The 26,433-nt window shown below is 37.3% G+C and overlaps 3 protein-coding genes across 9 annotated transcripts; 1 reads left to right on the top strand and 2 right to left on the bottom strand.

Moving 5' to 3' along the window:
• On the bottom strand, window positions 1-12,398 carry LOC107040194 (ileal sodium/bile acid cotransporter). 4 transcript variants are annotated; one of them, XM_015260153.1, is made up of 8 exons: window positions 12,164-12,398; window positions 7,590-7,910; window positions 6,653-6,862; window positions 6,347-6,521; window positions 5,252-5,514; window positions 5,006-5,192; window positions 2,464-2,551; window positions 1-576 (listed from the first exon to the last, which is right to left on the bottom strand). In XM_015260153.1, the coding sequence occupies exons 2-8, from the start codon at window positions 7,902-7,904 to the stop codon at window positions 549-551; spliced, it is 1,266 nt and encodes a 421-aa protein (XP_015115639.1). In that variant the 5' UTR covers window positions 7,905-7,910; window positions 12,164-12,398; the 3' UTR covers window positions 1-548. The 4 variants fall into 4 exon arrangements, with proteins under 4 accessions (XP_015115639.1, XP_015115640.1, XP_015115636.1 ...); XM_015260154.1 differs by lacking the exon at window positions 2,464-2,551; XM_015260150.1 differs by lacking the exon at window positions 1-576 and having other exon boundaries at window positions 2,144-2,551.
• Window positions 6,725-26,433, top strand: LOC107040195. 3 transcript variants are annotated; one of them, XM_015260155.2, is made up of 7 exons: window positions 6,725-6,836; window positions 21,286-21,355; window positions 21,489-21,681; window positions 21,784-21,881; window positions 24,808-24,944; window positions 25,001-25,357; window positions 26,005-26,433. In XM_015260155.2, the coding sequence occupies exons 2-7, from the start codon at window positions 21,308-21,310 to the stop codon at window positions 26,336-26,338; spliced, it is 1,167 nt and encodes a 388-aa protein (XP_015115641.1). In that variant the 5' UTR covers window positions 6,725-6,836; window positions 21,286-21,307; the 3' UTR covers window positions 26,339-26,433. The 3 variants fall into 3 exon arrangements, with proteins under 3 accessions (XP_015115641.1, XP_015115643.1, XP_015115642.1); XM_015260157.1 differs by lacking the exon at window positions 6,725-6,836 and adding an exon at window positions 20,819-21,020; XM_015260156.1 differs by lacking the exon at window positions 6,725-6,836 and adding an exon at window positions 20,936-21,020 and having other exon boundaries at window positions 24,844-24,944.
• Window positions 12,893-19,072, bottom strand: LOC107040193. Of its 2 annotated transcripts, none has more exons than XM_015260149.2 (7): window positions 18,711-19,072; window positions 17,031-18,029; window positions 16,000-16,228; window positions 15,439-15,911; window positions 15,238-15,368; window positions 14,034-14,312; window positions 12,893-13,079 (listed from the first exon to the last, which is right to left on the bottom strand). In XM_015260149.2, the coding sequence occupies exons 1-7, from the start codon at window positions 18,810-18,812 to the stop codon at window positions 12,974-12,976; spliced, it is 2,319 nt and encodes a 772-aa protein (XP_015115635.1). In that variant the 5' UTR covers window positions 18,813-19,072; the 3' UTR covers window positions 12,893-12,973. The 2 variants fall into 2 exon arrangements, with proteins under 2 accessions (XP_015115635.1, XP_015115634.1); XM_015260148.2 differs by having other exon boundaries at window positions 15,439-15,917.

Here is a 26,433-nt window from a genome sequence, read left to right on the forward strand (position 1 = left end):
TTTGATCATTCTAAAAACTTTATATAAAAAACAGTATCTTCTTCAACAAAGTAGATAAACCATAAACATTATTACAGTTTTGATTGTCACATTGGGTGGATGAACTACAGAATAACAATGTCGCATATGGCTGATAATATAGTCGAATTCGTCCAATGAGTTTTAAGTTCATCCCAAAGAGATAATTCAAATCATTGAAAAAATGGCATCAGTTTATGAGTGGAAGATAATGGGAGCTTCTACACTTTTCCATTTCAGGGTTAAAGAAAACCGAAAAGAATGGGTTCATCTCCCCATTGTGGTAACTGTTGATCCGGTGAAAAATATCCAGTTTAAAATTTCTAATACGAGAATATCAACCAGTGATAATTTTTCGAATTTCAAAACAGATATTGCAGACTTTAATCGGCAGACGCGTATAATTTAATGCATTTTGCAACACAGCCATTATTTCTCTTTCGCTACAGTCCGACACTTTTAAGTAGCAGCTCAGGAGGGCTCGTTATAGTCCATATGTTCGGGGAAATGACAATGAGATTCGTCGGGAGTCAAGGAATTCTGCAGATGAAGTTGTATCTAGAAAAATATTGCATACTATGTAGTTCCCCGTCTAAAAAACGTCAATTGTTTAACGTAAATTGTTGAGGACTTTTTGACTATAATTCGATGGTGATGGAATATAGTCAGAAGAATCATATTTTTCATCACGCGGTGACGAAACGTTTGAATTTCCGCCACATTGTGATGAAAAATATTGTTCGTAACTCGTGAGAAAATGTTTTTTAGCTCGTGGGATTATATCACTCGCCTTCGGCTCGTGATATAAACCTCCCACTCGCCAAAAAACACTTTTTTGCACTCGTTACGAAATATACTATTTCTCTCAGTGTAAACGAAAAGTCTTTTCGTTTGCTCGTAAACGAAAAAGAGGCACAGTTCAGCATTCGCTGTACATAACATCACAGTCAAAATAGTATAATTAAATATGAGAAAGGCGGAATTTTCACGACTGTGAAGTTGCCAATGACACGAGCTCTAAGAATTGAGTAGTAAAGGCTTTTCGTCTACGAGTAAACGAAAAGGCACTTTTCGACACGGGGTGAAGGTAGCAGCAGTGTCAAAATAGTATATTTCGTTACGAGTGCGGAAAAGTGTTTTTTCGCCTTCGGCTCGTGCTATAAACCTCCCACCAGCCAAAAAACACTTTTCCCACGAGTATCGAACAATATTTTTCATCACAATGTGTGGAAAAGGGACGTTTTAGGCAGGCGTCGCGTGCCTAAAAAGTTACTTTTTCGCACCGCGTGATGAAATGGTATATATTTCGATACCAGTGAGATGGAATTGTCACGAATGTGAAGTTGCCAATCATACGATCCGAAAAATTCTCCTCGCACATGTGTCGAAATATACTATTTTGTCATGACAGGGGTAGGCAAGAATTCACGGATGCGCAGCACCCTAATGAGATCGAATTCTTGTTTTATCTGACAACAATCTCTCGTTTATGTCCCCATTTTCTATCCATTGAAGATTCAAAATTACGGATAAACAAGAAATGAATTACTTTTTCCAACTTTTTTTCATGACATGGTGAAATACACGGGGCGGGGATTTTCTTACCATGCGACCAAACACGTTCGATGAAGAGCTGCCACCACTTAAGGGTTAAAATGAGGATATTCCATACTGGATATTTTTCCTAGACATTTCCACCGTAACCCTCACCGTATATAAAATTTTCTTATATATAATTCTTTTTGTACAAAAATGATGGATTCGTTCAACGTTCAACGCTGGGTAGCCCATCTCAGACTCATCTAGGCTTAATAAATATTGAACTCTCCAATCTCAGAGAATATTAAACAACAACAATTTCTCAATTTGAGCCAGGTAGATAATTTTTCCTCTTCGAGTATTTTTTTCCACTGCACGGAAATACGAAGACATTCTTCTTTGATTCACTTGTCCGCAATAGTACACGGAGAGAAATATTCAATAAAAATTACGTATCTTTTCCGTAATTCCGGAGTGAAATGTGATTGTAGGAAATTTTACAGAACTGCCACGGAATTTTTCCAGAGCGTTCCGTAATTTTTATCTGAATCTCCTGTGAAAAATTACGATACCGTCACTTAAATTTTCAGAGTCGATTGCGTAATCGGTGAGCGAATTGTGAGTTCCGTAATTTTTACTGAACATTTCTCTCCGTGTAGTACGATTCGTAGAAAGTGGAACAACTACTAGTTATAACTACGTTCTAATCTTTGAATAAAACAACTGCCTCCGATCTATGTAATGAAATTCAAGGATGATAAGGATCCTTGAGCCTCATTACCCTCCAGTCTACTGGCGAATTAAGTAGTAAATGCTCGGTTTTAGTCGCATCAGTTAGAAACTACTGACGAGGGAGTTGTAGCGAGTGGAACCTCGCTTTGCAGTTTCTCCATAGAGGGAACGTACTTTTTTTTTCGACGATCTACTACTAATTTTATTAGCCAGAGGATCCCTAGAGGGAGTGGTGTCATCATTGAACAGGCAACTGGAATTACTGCAAAAATTTTATATCATTAATTAATTGAGTGTAAATTCATTCGTAAAATGTAGATGTAAAATTAATTTATATCACTAGGCCCGAGAAAGCGCGTTCAATGACATAGAATATTGTATATCACACGGCGATAAAAATATTATCTGACTCGTATGATTATAAAGCCACATTCGTCAGATAATACACTAAGAGAAAAATCTACATAATATCAAAAAATAATTTCTTGAGCGAAAAACATCGCATACATATTTGATCAATTTATGGTAGGTTTCAGACAAGAATGGGTGCTCTTCGGGCTGAGGAGAAAGTTACTGAATGAAAAGGTGATGTCGTTTTTCGAAATGAGATAATATTCCTTAAAAGACAAGAATAGTTGGACAGAAGGAAAAGAAGATATTGTTTTCCTTTAAACTCAAAGCGATTGAGCGTAAGCGACGGTTATATTTTTTTAATATCTGAAGGTTTTCCTCTGCATAAACTCTCGAGTCATTCAATATGAAAGTCTTTGATTCATGATTCACTGAATCGAAGCTTTTAGTATTGTTAGTCATTTTCACATCTTCTGATACGGACAAAACCAATTCCTTGTGGCAAGAAATTCTCACTTTATCATGAAACGTTCATGTTCAAATCATGAACACTTCACCGAAATCTGAGATTGTCTGACACATTATCCGGAATTCTTATCCCAAGAAATTTATTCTCAAGAGATGAGATATTTGGCGCAAGAAATTAGTTTTGTGATATAATGGCGATATTTTTCTCAGTGTACTTTTATCACCCGATGACATAATGTACTATTTTTTCACTGCTGTTACGTTCATCTCTTGCCGAAAGGTGCCTTTTCATTCACTTCTAAATGAAACAAGACAGTTCGGCCCTCGTTGAACGTAACATCACTGACAAAAACTACATTTCGACACATGTGCGACGGGGATTTTTCAGCTGTGTGGTTGGCAGTCCTCGGCTTCGCTTCGGGCTTGTAACTTCCCACTCATAAAAAATCCGTCGCACTTGTATCGAAATATACTATTTTATCTTCATTTTGATTACTTCTTGCGATTTAAACTTGCGCAAAAATGCTACATTTCATATTCTAGGCGTGAGAGTACCCAAATCGCGTTTGACAATTTTGTAAGAGATTTTATCTTTCGACATTATAATCTAATGAGTGAAGATGAATAGACAGGAATGAGATATAAAAACATTCAACAATCAAGAAATTATTCCATTAAATAATAGGGGGAAATTGATTGTGTCAGTTATTCCTCGTAATTAAATTATTCAGAATCGTTCGCGATGGAGTAATATAATAAAGGGTCAAGGGTTTAAGTATGGGTTTGTTCCTAATTACGCAGTTACAGTACCCTACGCGATGCCGAAATGTACGGCTAAATAAGAAAAAATGAAAAAATAAAATAAAATAAAATTCTAACAGAATTAGAATTTAGAGAGAAAAAATCCCATACTGCCCAGCCGGGATTCGAACTCGGCTCTTAGTGGTCTCGTAGTGGTCAAATCACTATGGAGACCTTTTCGTCGGCAGTCACAGTAGGTTATTAAAGATGATGTACACGGAGAGAGAATTCTTGCAAAAATTAGTGTGCTACTCACCAACCCATGGGACTAGACTATGGTCACCCAAAAATTCGGATGTGGCACCCGAATTATCAGGGGAATCCCAGGAAAAAGTAGTGTAAGATCTTAAAAAATTAGAGTGCCCCTTTCTAATTTTTCAGTGGACCATCCGAATTTTGTGGTGAGCACTGCTAGTGCGTAGCACAATATTTTTTTAAGGGACTCACACGTAATTGTCATGTACGTTTTTCTCCGTGTAGTCAAAAGCTGCATTATCCCATCAAGGACTACTGAAATTCGTCGGGAATTTATGAAAGAACTTGCAGCCGGCTATCATACATGACCCTATTGCTCTTGCTTAACTTGCTTGTCTGCAGAAATGATTATTCACAGACAAAACATACGAATATAGCCTAAGGAAGAATAACTTCGAAAACAATAAATTGAATGATTAATTTATCGTAATGAAAGCTATCACTTTATAGTGAGAGCTTTCATAACGCCTCTCGTAATATTACCTAACACTTGGTTATCAGATCTCTGAATTTGTCGGGAAGTAAAAGAACCTAAAAGGATTTGAAGGGGGGACTCAAATATATACTCTCATCTAGCTACTGCACCCTAGAGGCCGCTTAGTCTGTATTAACTTGTGGGTGATATTGTCTCTTGCTTCTCTTTATTGGGTTTTGTTTGTACTGTCAGCATTAATCACTGAAAGTGTGTAGTCAGGGCTTCATTCTGCCTATCCCCTCTGCCGTATTAATCTTTTCTATCGCTTTACGTTTGAAATACGCGAAGAGATATACGGGTCATGAGGGTAAAACTTTTTGGAGACAAGTTCTTCTCTTCATTTTAAATTCTGAATTTTGCTCTTACCTGTCGTCAAATCCGCAGCCGGCTGCTTCAAGCTGAATCTCAACAGAAAAATAGCAATTCCTGTGTTTTGAATGCCAGTCTCAATCGCAATCGCACGAATGTCGGCTTGCGGTTGCCGGCAGATTGTCATCGCCAGCAAACCGCAAATAAAACCTAGCCAGGGTAATCCCATACCCGACAACACAATCTGTAATACAAAAACATTTTCATCGAGTGAGCCACAAGATAGTGAAACTAAATCATTACCTGCCAGGAGAACAGCTCAAATAGGTACAAGTTTGTGAAGACAGCGAAAGTAACGATGAATAGAATCAGAATGACGGCGAACGGCTTCATGAACCGTACCAGTATCCTGGATACTCTTGGCAACTTTTTCTGGATTAAGTATCCTATCGCCACGGGTACCACGAGGCCGATTGCTATGTAGGCTATCCTTTTGTACGGGATTATGAGATTTCCACTGTCGAAAATGTATTTTCCAAGTGTGAAAATCCAGAAAGGTATTGTCGCTGATTAACAGAGGATGATTAACAAAATTAACTTGATTCCATGAATTTATTCAGCAGCGAAGTGGTAAAACGATTTAAGTTGATTTTGATTGCTGGCCTATTTTCAATTTTTGCAAAATTTTTGTCGCTATATTTTTTATAGCCCTCAAGTCGCTCTAAGTCTTTTTCAGTTTGGTACACACCACGCTGCAAATTCAACAATTTTCAGAAATAGGTTTCTGGTAAAATTCTAAATATGAATAAATTTTTTACGATTCCCAACAAATGATTTTTATGGTTACCAATTGATTATTCATAAATTGTCTATAGAATATGCTAATTATTTCATCAATCTTCCTCCAAAAGTAAACTTTCAATTTTTTTTTAAGACTAAAAAAATATTTTCTAACGCTTCAACATCGAGATTTAAATTCAGACCTGCAAAGTTTAAATGATAAAATCATTGTAAAGTAGGGGAGGGTGGGGCAAAACGGCCCCCCTTCAATTGTCAATAACTTGTGAATGACATTGTGAAAATTCCCAGTTTCGAGTTCATTTTGAAGATAATTTTTCATTCTTCAAAACGAGCTCTAACTCATCCCAATCCGATTAGTGAATCGGAAAATATTGACGATTGAAGGGGGGCCGTTTTGCCCCATCCTCCCCTATCCGGACACTTAGGGTCGAATGAGGCTCAAATGAAAGCTCTGATGTTCGACTACAAAAGTATAAAAGCATTTTGCTGCAGAAAAAATAGCCAAAGTACTTGGATATTCATAAATCGTTTTACCGTTTCGCTCCTGAATTCTTTCCTTCAAATAATTTCGGCCAAAAAATAAGAACGGTGCATTACCAAAAGAAGCTAATGTAGACAGAGAAGTCATAGCAATAGAGAGATTAAGATTTCCACCCAGCAGAACCGTCCAAATATTTGATGCACCACCACTTGGACTGATGCCCGTGAAAAAAATACCAATTTGCATCGCGGGATTGTCGGGGAATAGGACTCGTCCAATGCCAAATGCCAGCTGTAAACAAACAAATATAAATTAGTCCCATAAATTCCAGTCGTGAGGATTTGTCAGGTGTACGAAGATTGAACAGTTCATAGAGGTGCATTAATTCGTTAGATTAATTAGGATCGTTTATAATTACTAACGAGTGGCATTATGAGGAATTGGCAGACTCCACCAATGAGTGGACCGATGGGCCGACTCAGGGTCTCCCTGCACACGGACCAGTCCATTGCACAGCCAAAATTTATGTACAGAATTGATACTAGTGTCGCTACGCTGACTGTGAACAGAGTGTCTATTACACGCTCTGGACGGATCACTGTTACGGTCAGTTTTTCGGTTGTGGTAACTATCTGGAATTTTAATAACTGAGGTCATCATCCATCATAAAGCTCTTCAATTTCATCTTTAGGAAGTTGAAGTTGTAATGAATTCAAGTGAGTTTTCGATTCCGAATGGAAGCTTTGTAATCGCTCAATTTTAAGTTCGCAATCTTTTGTGTTACACCGATAGAAAAAATTATTTTTATTGAGATGTTTCTTTCGTGGAACAAGTATTACATACTTGAACCATTTCTTATTTCTTCTTGAGATACGTTTACTTGAATTAAATAAAACAGTCTTTGGCGTCAAGTCGTATGATCGTATTGATTGAGATAACAACGTATTTAGTCATGAGAATAATTTTGATTTTTGAGTAAAGCAACGAATTTCTGAATCTAGCAAACTTTGGGCTAGAAAGAAATTAAATACTCCCATTTTTGCGACAAATAAAAGGACCTTCAATTCTAGAAAAGTTTGATTTCTCCCAATGAAATGTATCTTAAGAAGAGATAACTGGTATTCTATGAAATCTTGTTTATTTGAAAATCAACAGACAAATGATAGTTGATTCAAATAAAATCCTCTTGATGAAACTAATTTTTTCTGTCGGTGTGGAGTAACTAAATATGGTCTAAGAGCCCTTTTGAATATGCGACTTTTAGATAGTGTCTATAAGTGGTCTTTTTTCTTCATTTTTTTCGAAATTTATTTATAAGGGATCAATCAAATTTCATGAATCTCAGTAAAGAAGACTCACATCATCATAATTGACAACATCCAATTCGATGACGGTCAGTCCCAACATCATCCCTTTGACCCTGATACTGTCGTTCCAGGGGTGTCCTCTAGGTGCAGCAGCCCAAGGAACTTCTACTGTCGCTATATTTTTGTCTGAGCTTTTTCCCACCATGCTAATGACACCTTCGTAGCTTTCTGGCATCGTTAGGGAGAATGGGATAGTGATCGTGTCGTCCACGTGTACCTCAACTTCGGTTGTATTCAAAGCTAGATTGAAGCGTTGGGCATTCGTAAGGCTCAGGAACATGAGCAGCCCTAGGTAGATGACTTCCATTGTTTTCTGGAAGGAAATTTTTAGTTGAGACCATTCCATAGAGGAAAGCCTTTGGAAATTTTTCAAAAATCATGTCTACGTTTCAAAGATGCGTTCTTTAATATATTGGGTTATGCCAACAGGTCTTATCCAAAATTTGCTGCATTTCATGGAAATCTGAGCCAAAAGGTGCGCATATACACTTTTTTCGGAAATAGTGAACTACATCGAGCTCAATTTTCCTAACTTTCCTTATTCACCCATTCTATATTATTATTAGATAATAATAACCCGACCAAATTTTTAGTCTCCAATTCTCTATTTCCATCATTTATTCCATTCATTTTATCAAAAGACAACGATAGAAATCGAATTTATGGGTATTTTTTCATCATTCGCAAAAATATATCGGTTTTAAAACTTTCCGGAGACATTGAAAAATTAATTTTTTTAGTTCTGCCCACTTTTTTGGCTTTTTAAAAATTTCTTTTCCATGAAAAATTGATATCCCTTCAATACTTGCATAAAAAACGTGATTCGAGGTTCCCGCCGACATGAAAGAAGCAGAAAAAGCCATTTTCTAGCCGATTATCCCTTTCTGATTCTTTTTTCATTTCCTTTTCATAATAATAATTGGAATCCAATCATAGGAATGAGGAACACCGATATCGTTTTACCGTAGGAAGGAAAAAATGGATTTCTAAAATTTTCAGGAATACCTGGAGAGATTTTTCTATTACCCGGATGAGATTTCAAATGACTTTTGTTTTGTGTTTGTTTTGATCACAAAAAAAAACACTTTTTATTGATCTTCAACATAATTCCTCTTCATTCAATGTTGTAACTCGTGAATTAAGAGGAAAAAATATATAATAAGAAAAAGAATGAATAAAATTAAATTAATCTAATTGTGAAGACGAAAATGGAAAGAAAATGAAATAAAATAGTATACATTAATCTACCTCATAATTACCGTATAAATAATTTCATTCTTACACAAATTTTATTCTTTTTGTAATATGTAACCCTTCTTTGACTTCTATTATTGATATACTATTTTACAGAAATGAATTCTATGAACCCAAAAATTAAAAGACGGTTCTTTTCCCCTATTCCACTGAACCCAAATTCAAAATTTAAATAGGAGTCTCATTTTGCCCCGCTCTTTCCCAACTGAATAATTGATCAATGAGAGCTTATCACACCTCTATTACGCATTAGTCTAATAATAGACACCCTTTTCGTTACGATCAGTGATCAAATGAATAATATAAATCATCGTAAAAGTGATTACAGTGATCGCAGAATAATGTAAATGTATATCATCATCAGCACTCAACTATAACAGAATTGAAAATCGCCAGAATTTTCCATTAGCCTTTTATATGGTCATTAACAATGAATTCCGCCTGATTATTGATTACAAAAATAAATAGAATTGAATTTCATCTATTGACCATCAATATGGCAATGAAATATTATTGGCAGTGTCTATTCACGCGCTCCACGGTAACTTTGACCGTGGATATACGGGACGTTTTCCCGTGGATTCAAGGTAATTTCTACCGTGGATACATATATGGGAGATCGTGGACCCTCAACTTGTACTTCTCAAATTAAATCTAGACAATCAGACACACCGAATCGATTGACAAGTGATATGCAGATAGTTGACTAGTAAATAATTTTCTCAAAATATTAATTCACGCATTTCTACGTTTCATGAGTTCTTCAAAGTGACCGATCACTATCATTTGTATATGTACGTGAAGGACTTGCGATGACTAGTTGTGTTGAAAACTGCTGATTAACTACCACATAAACTCCTCTCCCACAAACCTCAATAGCAAATTACTTTGCTGCGATTCACTGTCTGCCTCACGACATTGTGAGTTAGCAATTTCCTCACTTCCATCTCCATTAACAAGACAAATAATAGAATAGTCACGAAGTCACGATCCGTTGATATGAATTTCAATATCAGATACGAGGATCTGCGTGGTCGATAAGAAATTTAATCACCCATCGATCACACATCGAGTAGAATCAACACAAGATTATGTAATACAAACAGGATGTAATGCAATTCAAAACCACGGAAATGAACATCTCCATATGAAAAATAAAAACTCTTTGAAATCCGCGTCGAACGTCTTATTAAAAATACATTGAACTTCGTATGTCGTTACAGACTGGAAATGTTCAGTCTAAAAACACTGGAGTGATTGCGTTGTTTTTTATTCAACGTGCATTGTCATCCGCAAGGAATGAAAATGAATTCAATTGCAAGTGAATTCCGGCAGCGGGGATCGAAAATAACAGAATTTGATAAATGAAAAAATTAAAAAACTCTGGTATTGTTATTTTATATCGATTATTATTAATATACACAATGTAAAACTTGAAATTGTTTAAATACCCCGAGAAAAAAAATGTAATATCTGAAACAACCCAAGTATGATTTTGTTGCAAGTGAACTCACTCAAATTGCGTAGAAAAATCGTCAATTTTCACGTTTGTATTACTTTCATGATTATTTTTATGCACTTCCGATGATTCGGCATATATCACATTCATGATATGACGCAGAACGATAGTAATATATGAGAATTTATTCGAGTTCCGAAAAGCGTAAACAGTCTGAGATGAAAGCCATTGATGTAATTTACTTTTCTCAAGTAAATATGGTATACATATTAGGAAATTTCTCTCAATGCAGAACCCAAATATCAAAAATGAGATAATTATTGCTCAATATTAATTTCACATTTTATCGCGGTTTATAATTATCCCTGTTATATTAACTTTAAGAGGTTGAAACATTGTGATCCAACAGTTACTCCAAAATAATTGGCACTTGCTCCAAAATAATTTTCACTTACTCCGATTGAGTAAGAATACAGGAGTAAGACTAAACCATCTGCTGTCTAATTCTGCCTTTGGTAAAAAAATCTGATGAAACACTTCTCTTCAACCTTTCACGTGGACTTTGCTTCAGTATAAAATGCAATATCCAAAATTCAATATAACACGCAAAATGCAATGAATGGAAACGAATTGAATTGCAAGTGAATTCCGGCAGCGGGGATCGAAAACAGCAGAATTTGAATAATTAAAAAATTGAAAAAACTCTGTTACTGCTATTTTACATCAATTATTCTCAATATGCAAAATGTAAAAGTTAAAATTGTTTAAATAATAACTGAAAGATATTTATTGGAGACAAGCAATTTTTCTTCAATTGCTTAATTTTTCCAGGCATCTCAACTCAGGTGACCCGAGAAGGTCTCATGCTTTAAAATATTCTTGTACTCAATTATGATTTCGTCGCAAATGAACTCACTCAAATCGCGCAGAACAATCGTCAATCTTCAAGTATTTATTATTTTCATGATTTCTTTTATGGACTTGCAATGTTTCTATTGAGTAATAAATGAGAATCTAATAGAATTCCGTGAAGGGCAAATATTCTGAGATTTAAGCCCTTGAAAATAATTTACTTCTCACAAGTGAATACGATCTACATATTAGGAAATTGTTCTCTCAATGCACAAAACAAATTTTCGAAATGAGATAATTATAGCTCGATATTGATTGCACAATTTATGGCAGTTTATATTTAGCCTTGTTATATTAATTTTAAGGTTGAAACATAGTTATCCAATAATTACTCCAAAATATTTGGCACTTGCTCCAAAGTAATTTTCACTTATGTACTTCGATTGACTAAGAACACAGGAGTAAGACTAAACCATCTGCTAATTCTGCTTTTGGTAAAAAAATCTGAGATAATTATAGCTCGATATTGATTACACAATTTATCGCAGTTTATATTTAGCCCTGTTATATTAATTTTAAGGTTGAAACATAGTTATCCAATAATTACTCAAAAATATTTGGCACTTGCTCCAAAGTAATTTTCACTTACTTCGATTGACTAAGAACACAGGAATAAGACTAAACCATCTGCTGTCTAATTCTGCTTTTGGTAAAAAAATCTGAGATAATTATAGCTCGATATTGATTACACAATTTATCGCAGTGTATATTTAGCCTTGTTATATTAATTTTAAGGTTGAAACATAGTTATCCAACAGTTACTCCAAAATATTTGGCACTTGCTCCAAAGTAATTTTCACTTACTCCGATTGACTAAGAACACAGGAGTAATAATAAACCATCTACTGTCTAATTCTACTTGGTAAAAAAATCTTATGAAACACTTGTCTGCAACCTTTCACGTGGACTCTGCTACAATATAAAATGCGCTATTTACTCACGTATTACGTATCCCGCAACTGGTTTTTCACTGTGATTTATCCTTCCTCGAAGCAAATGAACTTGTCACTACCGGCATATTGGACTGGCATTCGTTCTTGAATTTCACTCGCACTGTGCACGCATAGGGAATCACGTAGCACTGCAATATACCTGTGTCCATATGTTTCATATGTATGGGAGCTTAATTTCTGATAATCGTACCCCCAAAATGCTCCTCGAGAGACATGGGAGGCATGCAACCACTGACCTTGCGTAGAATTACGATTTGGAATCGTCTGTGGGATTATGTGGCTCCATCTCTGGAAGATGTGTGGAATTTTCCGAGATCGTTGGATAGAACAGGAGAAAATTATTTGAAAAAAAAATGCAGTTCTGTCAGAATTTTATTGAAACTCTATTTGTTGTTTCCGTCGAGTTATCCAAATTTTTCACGCGATTTTTGAATAGATGTTAAATGCAAAAAGACGATAGATTTCGATTTTTGTTATGTGAGTTATTCTTTTAACATTTTTATGTCGAATATCCATTGAAAAATGCACGGCAAAAACCCCGATAGGAATTTTTATATTAATTCTTTTTTCATACATGTCATTATCAAATGAACTTCATAAACTATGATTAATTAACTCCCCTTTTTTTCCTTCCCTTGATTTCGCTTCCGCATGGAAGCTTTTTTTTCTACAAAAGAATATTTACATAAGTATTATATATAAAATCTTGTCACAAGATTTCATATTCGTTCACTTTATTCTTGAAGTATAAATTTATCCAAATATTTCTACAATCCAAAAAAATGTACATTTCAGCATCTAAAATTCCAAGAATTCCAATTCAAAAAGTTTTTTAATCACGTCATCAATTTGAAGCTCTTTGGAGACATCGACGATCAATTCGTCGACCAATTTATCCGCAATCCTGTAAAAGATCACGATTATTAACATCGTTGAGAGGATCGTAGGGGGCACTCAAATATTACGTCTTAATATCTGCGATCTCTCCCCTCACGTTATGACGAGAATAATTTTGTTATTCATTTTTTCATACAATGACAACCAAATAATAATAATTACTAAATAACAATTACTAGGGCCACACCCCGTGCTCGCCCCGCTCGCCATCCCCCATATGACCCTCATAATCCTTATTCTGACCCTTGTGACCCTCATTATACCCCTCGTGACCATTAATCGGACCCATGTGACCATTCATTAGACCCTTGTAACCCTTAATCTTATCCTCGTGATTCTTATTCTGACCCTTTTGACCCTCATTCCGACTCTCATGCTCCTGATTCTAAACCTCGTGACTTTTAATCTGACCCTTATGACTCTTATTCTGACCCTCATGACCATTATTTTAACCCCTGTGACCCTTAATTGTGGAGTCTCAATTTCGAGTACCAAATTTTTATCACCAGAAGTCGATTGGGATTTTTATAATATAGAGAGATAATTATATTATTATTATTATTATTATTATTATTATTATTTATACATTATTGAAGGTGCATTGAATAGGATAGTTAAATGGTTTTCTATTTCCTTGAATATCTCAAAAACTACTCAAGCAATTTCAATCAGTCCATAAGAACTCATCAAACAATCAAAATGGAACCATTAGGATGCTTGCCATCAATTTATTTTTGGCAAAAAATGATAAATACACTCCTAAATGAAAAATCTCCAGTCATATGCTCGTTGTCAGCTGCTTGTCTTCGTTAATTATAGGGTAATATTACAACTTAGACAACCCCACTCTCTCCTCTGCTGCGAATCACCACAAAATATAAATCCCCTTCCCCCTCCGTAATCGCGTGACGTAATATTTGAATGCTCTTTAATAGTGTCATGAAGTGTCTCATTATCTCACCAAGCGACGACCTCCCATGGTTTATTTGGACTGTTACTCGTATACATTGGACTTGACCGAGAGGAGGCATTATACTCATCCCGGTACTTCAACAACATCTGAGAGGATCTCTCGGAGACCATTAACTCAGTTAAACCACAGTCTTTGCTCTCTATCAGTCTTGAATTTTCTTGGGTAGCTTGACACGATGCGTCCGTGTATTTTGATGGGATTTTATTATTCTCCGGGGACAGACAGATCAATTGCATGTTGTGGGGGCCAGTGGAAGGTTCAGACAATCTAAAAATGGAATTGCAAATATTATTAAGAAGGGATGAAGAAACGTATGAGAATCTTCGATTGAGAAGCCGTAAAACTTCCTCGGAAAAATTCAATTGATTTATATAAAAAATTCTCTCTGTTTTGCTACGATTTTTATTGAAAATTGTGCAACTTTGTTGGACGTTTTTCAATCCATATTTGACGGAAAAAGTCAATAGATATTCATTTTTCTATATAAGCTATTTTTTAAAGATTTTTCTATAAGAATTCTTGAGCATAAATTTCATAACTTTTTATTTTGGGTTTAGCAATGAGAACAAAGAAAAATACAAAGGAATAAAATTTCAAATTTCATGTACCTGAATTTCTATAGAAAAAATCTCAAGAGGTGATATACAAAAATGAGAATTAAAAAAACAAGTAGAAGTTTTGGCCGAACTTTAATAGAATTTCATTCGAATGCCATTGAAATTCTATTGGTTTTTTTCCGATTTCTACAAAAAATCCTCTGCCTTTTCGTGTCATCCTTCGACAAATATTCTGATAGAGAAAATTCAAAATATTTTTATTTTTCCACATAAATTATTCTCTCGAGATGTTTTCCATAGAACTTCATTTTTTTCTCATTCAAAAATCTACGAAAAAAGAACATGGAAAATTCGCGTCCAAAACTTCTTGTAGAAAAATCTCAAAAGAATAAATTTAATTCAAAAATCAATTTCTATCAACTTTTCATGGATTTTTTCCCATTAAATATCTATTAAAAAACACCAGGAGAATTTCACATAATTCTCAAGAGAAATTGACGAGAAACTAATAGAATTCTCTAGCGAATGATCTATGTTTTCTATTACATTTTGTCATGCATGAGAACAACATTTCATAAGAGCTGTTATCTCTTCAATCCAGATATATTTTCTAAAAACCAGCTTGGCTATTGTACCTAATATTAGAAGCTGGATCATCACTTTTAGCCTTCCTATCGCAATTGCTCTCTGATTGCTGAACATTTTTAATAATTTCAAGCAGGCTAGCCATCGACGCTGCCTCCGATTTCTTCTCTCCATTACTTTTCTACAAAAAAAATAACAAGAAAAATAATAAGAAAAGCGATGAAAAACGGCACGCGAAAGCCTCTATTCACCTTGTTCGCAACCAGACTCATGAGATCAGCAATAACAGGAACCAAATTAGCCAGTCGTTCATCCGTATTAGGTCCCTCCCCAGTTCCATTGATGCTTGTTTTGCTCGTTTTAACAGAAGTCTTCGAATTCCTCCCCAAATGTTGTTTGGCACGTCTCTTGATGCTAATCTTACTCTCATTAGATGTAACAGAGTGAAATTTCCTTGACACACAACTACTCCCCTGATTCATCATTCCAAAATTATCCACATTTCCAAGATCAGTCCTGCTATTCCTCACAGTCTCAGAATCACGTGGAATTATGTCCATCATGGTTCTGATGTCATCCCCATGGACTCCATGACGTCTCTTTCTCCTAATCGAATCCTTCGACGATTTACAGCCTATGGAATTAGTGTAGATCTGCTCGGGAGTCGGTGGGGGATTGTTTAATGACACTCTAGGAATACTTCTATCTTTTGGATAAACTCCAACTGTAACTGCAGGTGTTTATAAACAGACATGCCAGACACCAACTGTACTAATAACTAATCAGATGAGAATCAGATGTATCTCATTTACCTGGTCTACGTTGTCTCTGGGTCTTTGGATATTTCGAATCCATACTGTACATGCTGAAACGATTTGCCAGGCTTTTCAAGACATCAACACGATTGTTCTGGCTTTTTACATTGGGGGGAAATGGTCCTGTCACTACTGAGTGCCGAGCACTGAATAATTGGGATTCGTTGTCTGAGTGCAGTCGAAGCTTTGAGAGAATTGCATAGCATCTACTCTGCAAGTCATTGCCCTGAAGAAAATCATTGATAAGTCCATCAGTCAAATGGGAAAAAGGATAAATCGAGTGAAAACTGAATTCTTTCCTCTTTCCCATTACAAAATCGAAGAAAAAAAATTGCATACTTCGTACTCAACAATTTTTATGGAAAAATCCTAATATGAGAGAAAAAAATAGCGATCCCAAAGAAGTCTTGAAGGTTGGAAATTTCTGAATATAAATAATGTCGTGCTGATAGAAATAGACAATATCTCAATAGAACAAGTTATATAGAAAAGGTGAATTCCAATGATTTTTTGGATACTATTAATGAAAAAATAACTATTGTCGTCACAAGGCCGAAATAGTATGTTTCGTCATTACGCCGAAAAAAACTTTTCTGGCGAATAAGAGTTTGCAGCACAAGCCGAAGGCCGAGTGACGAACATAATTGTTCTTCATAACATCCGTAACCGGCGTTTGACGGACACAAAGTGAGACGACATTTTACGGACAGTGTGATGAAAAAATTAAATTTTTCAGTGATCATTGGAAATAGTATTTTTCCGGCCTGTTGCGATGGGGTTTTTTTACGCGTGTGGTTGGCCACTCCTCCTACGGCTCGGAGGCCAACGCCACACGAGTAAAAAACCCCATCGCAACAGCCCAGGAACAATATTTTTCTGTAGTGATTTTCAAGTTTTCGAGTTTGGGAAGTATGTAATACCAATTCCCAGACGAGAAATCGTGAGAAGCAGTACAGAAAATTGCATTTTTCAAGAACATACAATGATGACAATATTATAAAAGATTCTCGATAAAATCATGAACTTACCAAGCCCTGTGACCCAGTGTCGCCCCCTCCGACCCCCTCAGCAGTGACATTAATCTTCCCACAGACATCCTTCAGCTCCACAACGATCCCAAGAATCTCCTTGAGCTTCCCAGGATGTCCCTGAAGCACTGAGCTAGGTATATGATTGCAATAGGCATTGAGGGCGCAAGTTAGAAGTTGGTGAGCGGCACAGAGCTTCTGCTCGAGGGCCTGCATGTGCAGCACAGCCCCTCTCCTCCTGCCCTTGCCCTCCAGGACAGCTTTGAGGTGCCTCTGAATGTCCCCCACCTGCCTCCCAAGCTCATACAGATAATTCCTAGAGAATCGAATTCCGAATTCAACAACTCGCTTCTGCCTCCTCTTGAGGTCGTTCTCCCCATCAGGGCGAGGGACCCTGCACAACCTGTAGGATATCTCGTCCAGGAGCTCGGAGATCCTCCCCTGGAGGCCCAGAATCTTCTGGGCGATCACTGGGTGTGGCTGGACCTCCAGGAACTCCTCGTCATCTCCAGATTCGTACTGAGAGCTCAGATCAGGACTTGAATTGCACTCCAGTCGATTCAATTTTCGTAATAATCGATTCTTCCGGTGGGTGCTGGACCTGATGGTGCTCTCAGAACTCGAGTGCTTGGACTTGACGTCCAGTTTTGAGACTGGGGATCTCTCCAGGGTCGAGACGTCGTCGTCATCGTCATCCTGGGGGAGGAATGTGATGCTGCTCCCTCTGCTGAGGGCCTCGGTATCGGGTGGTTTCAAGGTTCGTTGATTTCTGGTGGATTTGGAGATCCTGTGCGTCTGGGGAACTACTTCGGAGGGAAAACTTTGGAGGTCTAGGTTTATGTCGGAGCGGTTTGCCCGCAGGGGAAGCTTGAGGGGTTTCAAAGGAATTCCGGTGGTTCTTTGGTCCAGGAAATTTGTCCAGAGCCTTTCATCGTTCCTGTGGGACCTCTGACGACGCACGTCCTTGAGGATCTGCTTGAATTGTCCCGTTGGGACGTACTGGAATTTTTTTGGGGGGTCGGGCAGGAGTTCATTAATAAAACGAGAAATTTAGTTTTAAGGGGGATTTTTGGGGAATAATGGGGAAGCTGCAAAGGTCGTGGTCAAAATTGCGGTATATCTGTTTGAACAATTCACGTAACCCGCAATGGGGAATCTTTTTCCGGAAATTTTTATAGGAATGGAAGAGAAAAAATCTGAAACGTTCAGTGAATTTTCAGGTTCATCACCGAACAAAGTACGAAATTGTCACGTAATTTTCCCCGAAGAAGTAAAATCTTACAGGAACTTCCTGACTTATTAATAATATTATGCAGTTGTCTCCAATCAAAGAAAAGGTCCTTAAGGGGTAATAGAAGGGCAACGTTTCCTGAAAATTTACAACCAAATTGTGATCAAAGGTATCAATATTTTTCAAACCCAAAGCATATTGATCTTCAAAATCGTCTCTTGGAAATTAACGTGCTTCGATTTGTAAAAATATCAATAACTTTCGATAGGAAATTGTTCACAAATTTGGAAAATTAGCGCCAGTCTGTTACCCCTTAAGAGAATGTCTCATCGTCCTTTGATTTCCAGATATTCATCAAAACCTAAAGTCTGAGCGAAACTGACCCATGTCATTCTGCATATTCACCATCAAAGCCCTGCAGTTTATTCGCTGTATCCCACTCTACTTACCTTGAAATCAAAGTCATTGTCCTCATCGTCAGAGAAAATTAATTTTTCCACCCCCTTGTTCGTCAGGTAGTCGAATTTCATGGGTTTCACGAAAGATGACATGTCCGGGTTATTGGTTAGAATTTTTTTTTCGAACGATTGTTTCACTCTTTACGTATCATGGAAATCCCTCGCGTCCATCACATGCCATTGTACAGTTATTTATAAAAACGTATAATGTATATTTGTAGAAAAAGTAAACACCGGCTGTAGTTGGGAGCTGGATTTTTACAAATACCGACGAACGCGGGTGGGTTTAGTTTGTTTGGGGCTCCGAAAAATCGGAGCGGGTGGGAGGTAAACATTCGGCGAGTGGATCGATCGATAACGAAGTTTTCACTCGCATGAACGTTTCAAAAATCTAAACTCTGCTATTTCATTCCGCAATTCACCCGGAAATTCATTAACAAATGGATAAATTTATTCAATGGAAAAAAATTATTCACTCACGGTTCGCATTTTTTGTTCGCAAATAAACAATCCATCCATTTCAAATAAAGGATGATCGGATGTTAATAAATTCGTTCTCTTTACTATTCAAACAATAATTTCTTTTTTAATCAGTAACGTCTTTAGTTGGATCAGGAATCACTAGTTCATATGAAAAAAAAAAACAAATTTATTCGATGTGAATGAATAAGCCAGAGGCGGCGAGTGAAACAATCTATCAGAGATTTTTCTATCCATTTCAACAATATTTTTATTGAAAGTTAATAAGCTCGAATGTGTATTTTACTGAAAATGTTTGGGCTGCATACAATAAATAATGCATTTATTTAAAAAAAACGATTATTAAACGTTAATAAATTCGACCTCTTTACTGTCTAAACAATTATTTCATTTTCAACTAATAAAGTCTTTATTTAAATCCAGAACCTTTTTTTTATTTAAAAAAATGTATATAAATGGCATGTGAATGAAAAACGCAAATAAAAACCGCCAGGCGACGAGTAAAACAGTCTACCAGAGATTTTTCTATCCATTTCAACAATATTTTTATTGAAAGTTAATAAGCTCGAATGTGTATTTTACTGAAAATGTTTGAGCTGCATACAATAAATAATGCACTCATTAAAAAAACGATTATTAAACGTTAATAAATACGACCTCTTTACTGTCTAAACAATTATTTCATGTTCAATTAATAAAGTCTTTATTTAAATCCAGAACCTTTTTTTTTATTTAAAAAAATGTATATACATGGCATGTGAATGAAAAACGCAAATAAAAACCGCCAGGCGACGAGTAAAACAGTCTACCAGAGATTTTTCTATCCATTTCAACAATATTTTTATTGAAAGTTAATAAGCTCGAATGTGTATTTTACTGAAAATGTTTGAGCTGCATACAATAAATAATGCACTCATTAAAAAAACGATTATTAAACGTTAATAAATACGACCTCTTTACTGTCTAAACAATTATTTCATGTTCAATTAATAAAGTCTTTATTTAAATCCAGAACCTTTTTTTTATAAAAAAAATGTACATAAATGCCATGTGAATAAAAAGGACAAATAAAAACCGCTGCGAGCCTGAATAAATCTTCATTACTCCCACTATTCCAATAAACCCATTTATTAAAATAAACTTCATATTATCCAATTCAACCATTTTTTGAGTGCCCTTAGAATTATTTCGTACGCAATTTCTCGTAAGAATCATTTCTGCAGCCCTCCCTCCAATGAAACAAATCCCCTCTCCCTCACAGACTCACCCCTAAATCAAATCGTCTCCCCTCTCACAGCCGATTCCCACCCAAAATGTTCATTCATAACTCCAAAGCCAAACTGTCATCGAAAAAACCCCCCGCCCCACATTTTCGTACCCACCGGTCATCGAACCCCTACACCCCCTCCCCTCCCCTCCCCCCAACCCTCTATGCGCACAGGTGCATAATCCACACAAAAAGGTGCGGTCGTAACTACAATCGCAAAATGACCGCCCCTCCATCCTCAGGTGGATCAATACTCCCACCCGGCATCCCTCAATTCCGTGAAAAGCGCCGAAGAATTTCCCTCGTTGCTCCCCATCACCAACCCCCAACGTCTAAGCATTTAGCTCGTCTCCCGCGACGTGTTGGCTCAAAATTCGCTGTGAAAAATCGCCAAAAATTACGCGACAAATTCGCCTTCTGCCGGAAGTCGAGGCTCCGGTGCCGAGGGTGAGCACTGGTGGTGAGGGCGTTGATTCCGGTACGAAAAATCCCCGTCTCACCCCCCTCAAGCGTCGGCCAGTCTCAACGAGTTCCGGTCTCATCCATCAAACGACGTAAGCATGAATTTGCAATTTTTAATTGCGTGTGCGCATTTTATATCGTCAATCATATCGGTTTAATAATTTTTCCATCGAAATTTTCCTCATTCAATGATTGTTCGTGTATGAACATATCTATCTACGTTGTGAGTGATTAATGGACGGCTCTGGTCCACTTTCACTCGCTGACGCAATTAAATTCGATTGAGTATAACAGTTATTATAATTCTGCGCAATTTATCGGTGAGGGGTGGATGATAAAGAGTGGTTGGGGTTCCAGGGATACCAGTGACTTCGTCAGCATGACTTCCAAGGTTCTCGTTAAACTGCCCACGGTGCCATTCACCCAGGTCAGTGACTCATGATTTTGTTTTATGATAAGGGGTGGGGGTTGGGGTTTAGTTAAATTTAGAGGGATTGATTTCAGCGGGAATGGGTGCAAAGGTATTCACAGTGGTCTCACGAATTGATTTGTTGGAATAGGGTAAAAAACCAGGTACTGAATTGGTGACATTGCCGGCGAGGAGTGATGGGGCAGCTCAGATTAGATCCCAACAGGGTATCACTGATCGTGCTGCCCTGTTAGAGCAGAATATGAAGTTTCTGCAGGAGCAGCATCAGGCGACACTCATTGCACTGCATCAGGAAGTGGAAATACTGAGGCAACGAAATAGAGGTATATTTTTTGAAATTTTTCTCGGAGGGTTGATGCTGATTGGGTTTTCTATGGATGTGAAATCAGTAATTTTATGTTGTTGTTTTGTCCCTGGGACTGTAGATTTACAGTTTCAATTGGTATTCACAAAAGGCACCGCATGTGTATCAAGTAGTCCATCATCACCGGAGGACAATTCAAATGGTTTCGTGAAATCGAAGGTATTTGCAGAATTTTAATGAGTTCAGTATTGCAGTGGTGGAACGAGATAAGTCGAGTCTACGCTGAGTGAAAAATAGTATATTGTTTTACAAGGGTGGAAAGCTGTATTTTTCAAGATGCACATGTAACACATGCTGTTCTTGTGATATCTGTAGAGTTTGCTTTTCGAGGCGGTAGTGGGGGTAAAGTGGTTGTTTTTGGGGACAGAATGCGAAAGTTCAAAGTCGTGCGGAAATAGGATTTTTCATCACAATGTGAGGAAAAGTGACGTTTTAGACACGTGAAAATATCGTTCGATACTCGTGGGAAAAGTGTTTTTTAGCTTGTTGGATTATATCACTCGCCTTCGGCTCATGCTATAAACCTCCCACGAGCCAAAAAACTCTTTTCCGCACTCGTAACAAAATTTACTATTTCGTCACTTGTGCGTAAATGAAATTTTACGCGCGCTCTTCTGAAAATCCCACTTTCCATACATTGTGATGAAAAGCAGGGTTCGACACTCGTCGGAAAAGTGTTCTTTGACTCTTGAGATGACGCACATCTCAATATGATGGGGTCAGAACCATTTTACGCATCCGGAAATCGCTGCCTACGGCTGTTATGACAAAAAACATTATTCGTCATACGACCTAAAAAAACTTTTTCATCACGCTGTGACGAAAAGTGAACTTTTCGGCACGCTCCCCGTGCCTAAAAGTCCAATTTCCGCCACATTGTGATGAAAAATATTGTTCGTAACTCGTGAAAAAATGTTTTTTAGCTCGTTACGAAATATAATATTCTAGCTCGTATGATTGTAGAGCTCGCCTTCGACTCGGGCTGCAAACTCATATTCGTCAGAAAAGTTTTTTTAGGCCCTGTGACGAACGATATTTTTTTAATAACGGCTGTACGCTTCCTTACGGCCGGAATGACAAAAACAACTTTTCTGACTGGTGTAATTGCATTCCTCGGCTTCGCCATAGCAACTCTCACACTCGTTTAAATAGGTTTTTTCGGCCTTGCGCCGAAATAGTATATTTCCTCATTAGGCCGAAATAGTATATTTCGTAACGAGTGCCAAAACGTGTTTGATTATATCGAGCCGAAGGCGAGTGATATAATCCCACGAGCTAAAAAACATTTTTTCACGAGTTACGACCAATATTTTTCATCACAATGTGGCGAAAATTGAACTTTTAGGCACGCAGAGCGTGCCGAAAAGTTCACTTTTCGTCACAGCGTGATGAAAAAAACTTTTCAAGCGAATATGAGGTTTGCAGCACGAGCCGAAGGCAAGGGCTGCAATCATATTCGTCAGAAAAGTTTTTTTTGCCGTATGACGAACATAGCTATTAAGGCTTTATGTCGAAATACACTATTCACGGACAGTGTGATAAAAAATGAATTCCTAACAGGGTAAAGCGAAGCTTCACGCGTGCCGTGTGGAAAACAGAAATTTTACGCAAATTAAACCGTCCCGAAAAGTGAATTTTTCAAGCAGGTAACTCAAATAAAAAATGTTCTCAAGCAAGTCTTATTTAAAGTCGAAAATGACCAAGATAGAAATCGGTCCATTTGAACGTACTAAAGTTTTAAAAATCAATAATCCCTCTGCTTTCAACGACGGAATATTTGGCTCAAGGGGCGGATCGTTCACGCACTACCCTTCCATGGTTGGCATAAAATCGAGGGGCTACTCACTCCCGAAATTACGGTGCCACTCTGCCATGAAATCATTCCGAAATTACTCCGAAATCACGGGAAATCACTGAAATCAAGTGATTTCAGCTCTCCGAAATAATTTTCGAAATCATGAAATCAATAAAATCACCGGAATTAGTGAGAGCTGGCGTAGTACGAACCGTGCAAGTAATTCGTGATTGTGAAACTGACACGCCTGCCAACGATGATAATAAAATGCCGTACTCACTGCCATAGTAAAATGGTAAAATTGACCGCTTTTCATCGTCATTAGCTCAAGATTGGCGGAGTGGAATAAAATGAATCCGTTATTATTTGGCAGTTATTATTGTCAGTTTTGATTTTCATAATTTGACAATCCGTTTTGCCTCACCTCTAGTATTTGTTAAATTTATTTCTCTGAAATTCCTGATTTCGCACTAATGAAATCATTCGAAATCGTGAAATCACCTCCCATGACGTTCGAAATCACCGAAATCATTTTTTACGACGAAAGTTTTTCATGTCAGGAGACTTTTCAAATGTGCGACATGAGATTTTTTACTCTTGGTAATTTTCACCATGCAATTTTTTTGGTTTAAATAAGACTTGTTTGAGAACTTTTTCCCCTCAGTGTACTTCAAAGTACTTCTGGTGAATATCTCTGAATCTAAAAGAGAGCTGAATTTTCATGAGAAACTTTTTTGTGGATGTTCTACGAAACGGCTTTTAAATAAATTATCCTTAAGAACAGCTCATTTCTTGGTCGATATATGCAAATTTGTGAGAAATAGGGGATCTTGTGTGAGTTGTTTTTTTGTAAATTTTTTTTCCAAGATTTTGAGATATTCTTCACTGATGAAAAAGAGCTAACGCATTCGTCAGAATATTCTATTGATTTCCATTGCACTTCAACTGGAAATTCCGTTAGTTTAGAAGATACACAATAGAATCTATTATCTAAAATATACCAATAAAATTTCCTGTGTCTATACAACTCATTCTATTGCGATAGTTTTTATTCGTCATTTTATAATGAAAGAAACGCGCAGAAAATCTGCGATGAAAAACTAGGACAGTTTTCAATAGAAATTTCATAGAAATCCAATGTAATTGGAAATTCTCTAGTGAATGCGCTAGGTTTATCAAATAAATTTTTTCGTACGTGAAACTGCACTTATATCGTTTTCACCCTTGAATTACTGATTTAATAAGTGTATCTGTGACTTCGTTGTTAGATATCTGTGTGTTTGAATACAGGGAAGCCCAGTTAGTGTCAATGTTACTCCTCTACAGATTGAATTACTTGAACGAGATCTGGAGGAACTCAGGGTTTCATTCAACGAGGCGAAAAAGCAAAATCAGCAGCTGCAGGATGTCGTAGAGGAACAAAAAATGTGAGTACGAACGTCTTCCCACGATCAGCCCCATCTGAACGTTTGATTGCCCCCAGAAAATTGGAGAAAACTGAGAAACGAAAGGACCAAAATGAAGTCTCGGACGTCGGGATTCAGGTGGGGGAGACACAGGAGGTCCAGGCTGACCTGGCGGGTCGTCTGGTGGATGCTGAGGCCCTCGTGAAACGTCTGAGGCGTGAGAATGCGGATCAGCAGAGGGAAATAGCCTCGATGAAGTCAGCATCAGCGAAAAATGGAAACAGAAGTGGTCATGGGCGAGGTCGGGGTAATGAGAATGGACAACACAGTCGAGTCGCCTCTGGCGATCCTGGACAGTCTAATCGGCATCCATATAAGTTTCCACCGTTGGACGGGGACAGCTGCTGGAGGAAGTCGTCGAGAGGCCGTGGCAGGTAAATTAAAATTTTGAGGGGCGAAGTGGTGAAACGAGCCAAGTCAACGCAGTTTCATAATGACTTTTCCATGAGTATCTTTGAATGTAAAGGAATTTTTTTTCATCACTTGTGCATAATGTGGGATTTTGCGCACGCCGAGCGCGCGTAAAATTCGACTTTGCACACATTGCGATGAAAAGTCAATAAATTTCGATTTTTCTATATAACTTATTGTATAACTTATCCAATAGAATTGTCTAGCAAATTTGCTAGGTTTTTCTATTCAATTTTTTCAGTTGTGCAGCCTTTTCTTGCAATTCCATTTCATTTCTACCAATTCAGTTGGTAGTAAGCTTCCGAATAGATCCGTAGCAATTCCATTTTTCAAATTAAAAATGGTAATTTACCATCCAAATATTATAGCAATCCGTCAAACATTTTCAAGTCGTTTACTCCTCTTAAAATAGACCGCACCCTCTGTCTGTCATAATTTTATTTTGACTTTTCAAGTCGTCCAGATTCGAAAATCATTGATAAAATCACGATGTGTTACACAAAAAAAAGGTTTCCAAAAGTTTCACGGTTTTCATTATTTTCATGACAATTAACATTTCTTGCAAATTATAATGACTGAAAATGAAAAAAAAAAAAATTAAATTCTCCAGTTATGACCACCATTCAGCGCACTATCAGCGTCGAAATCGCTTGGATGACGACGGGACAGACGGTGACATGTCTTGCATAGTCCTCCCCGAATTGCGAATTGGTAGCATGAAAAACGAGGCCTCATGCTACCCCCCGATGTACCGATCTCAACGGGGCTACCACAACGGTGGAAATTACTACCGAGACAGTGGCAACCGTAAATTCCGAGGGCAGGGACGTCAGCGTCGAGACCAGGAGTCCCGCGATCACCGTGGCGACTACAAAGACAGAAATCAAAAGGGCCAGCAGCAGGGGGATTACAATGACGCTCCCCATACGTCGAAAAAAAACTAAACCATTGATAATCTTACATTGAAGGGAAATGAAACATGTTCTCAAACAAGTCTTGTTTGGAAATAAATCGCAAGTTGAAAATAATCGAGAATGGA

This window comes from Diachasma alloeum, unplaced genomic scaffold (assembly GCF_001412515.2).
Source record: "Diachasma alloeum isolate Michigan unplaced genomic scaffold, Dall2.0 Dall_scaffold_00325, whole genome shotgun sequence".
NCBI lineage: Eukaryota > Metazoa > Arthropoda > Insecta > Hymenoptera > Braconidae > Diachasma > Diachasma alloeum.

What these genes read in the sequence shown, in the direction of transcription:
- LOC107040195 (XM_015260155.2), top strand. Translation starts at nt 21,308, where the DNA reads ATGACTTCCAAGGTTCTCGTTAAACTGCCCACGGTGCCATTCACCCAG. An exon ending in CCACGGTGCCATTCACCCAG is followed by an intron (nt 21,356 to 21,488) that starts GTCAGTGACTCA and finishes TTGTTGGAATAG; the next exon opens with GGTAAAAAACCAGGTACTGA. An exon ending in ACTGAGGCAACGAAATAGAG is followed by an intron (nt 21,682 to 21,783) that starts GTATATTTTTTG and finishes CTGGGACTGTAG; the next exon opens with ATTTACAGTTTCAATTGGTA.
- LOC107040193 (XM_015260148.2), bottom strand. Translation starts at nt 18,812, where the DNA reads ATGTCATCTTTCGTGAAACCCATGAAATTCGACTACCTGACGAACAAG. An exon ending in CCAGAGACAACGTAGACCAG is followed by an intron (nt 15,918 to 15,999) that starts GTAAATGAGATA and finishes AAACACCTGCAG; the next exon opens with TTACAGTTGGAGTTTATCCA. An exon ending in GATCCAGCTTCTAATATTAG is followed by an intron (nt 14,313 to 15,237) that starts GTACAATAGCCA and finishes TTCCATTTTTAG; the next exon opens with ATTGTCTGAACCTTCCACTG.
- LOC107040194 (XM_015260150.1), bottom strand. Translation starts at nt 7,904, where the DNA reads ATGGAAGTCATCTACCTAGGGCTGCTCATGTTCCTGAGCCTTACGAAT. An exon ending in ATGTTGTCAATTATGATGAT is followed by an intron (nt 6,863 to 7,589) that starts GTGAGTCTTCTT and finishes TTAAAATTCCAG; the next exon opens with ATAGTTACCACAACCGAAAA. An exon ending in GGCTGCGGATTTGACGACAG is followed by an intron (nt 2,552 to 5,005) that starts GTAAGAGCAAAA and finishes AAATTTTTGCAG; the next exon opens with TAATTCCAGTTGCCTGTTCA.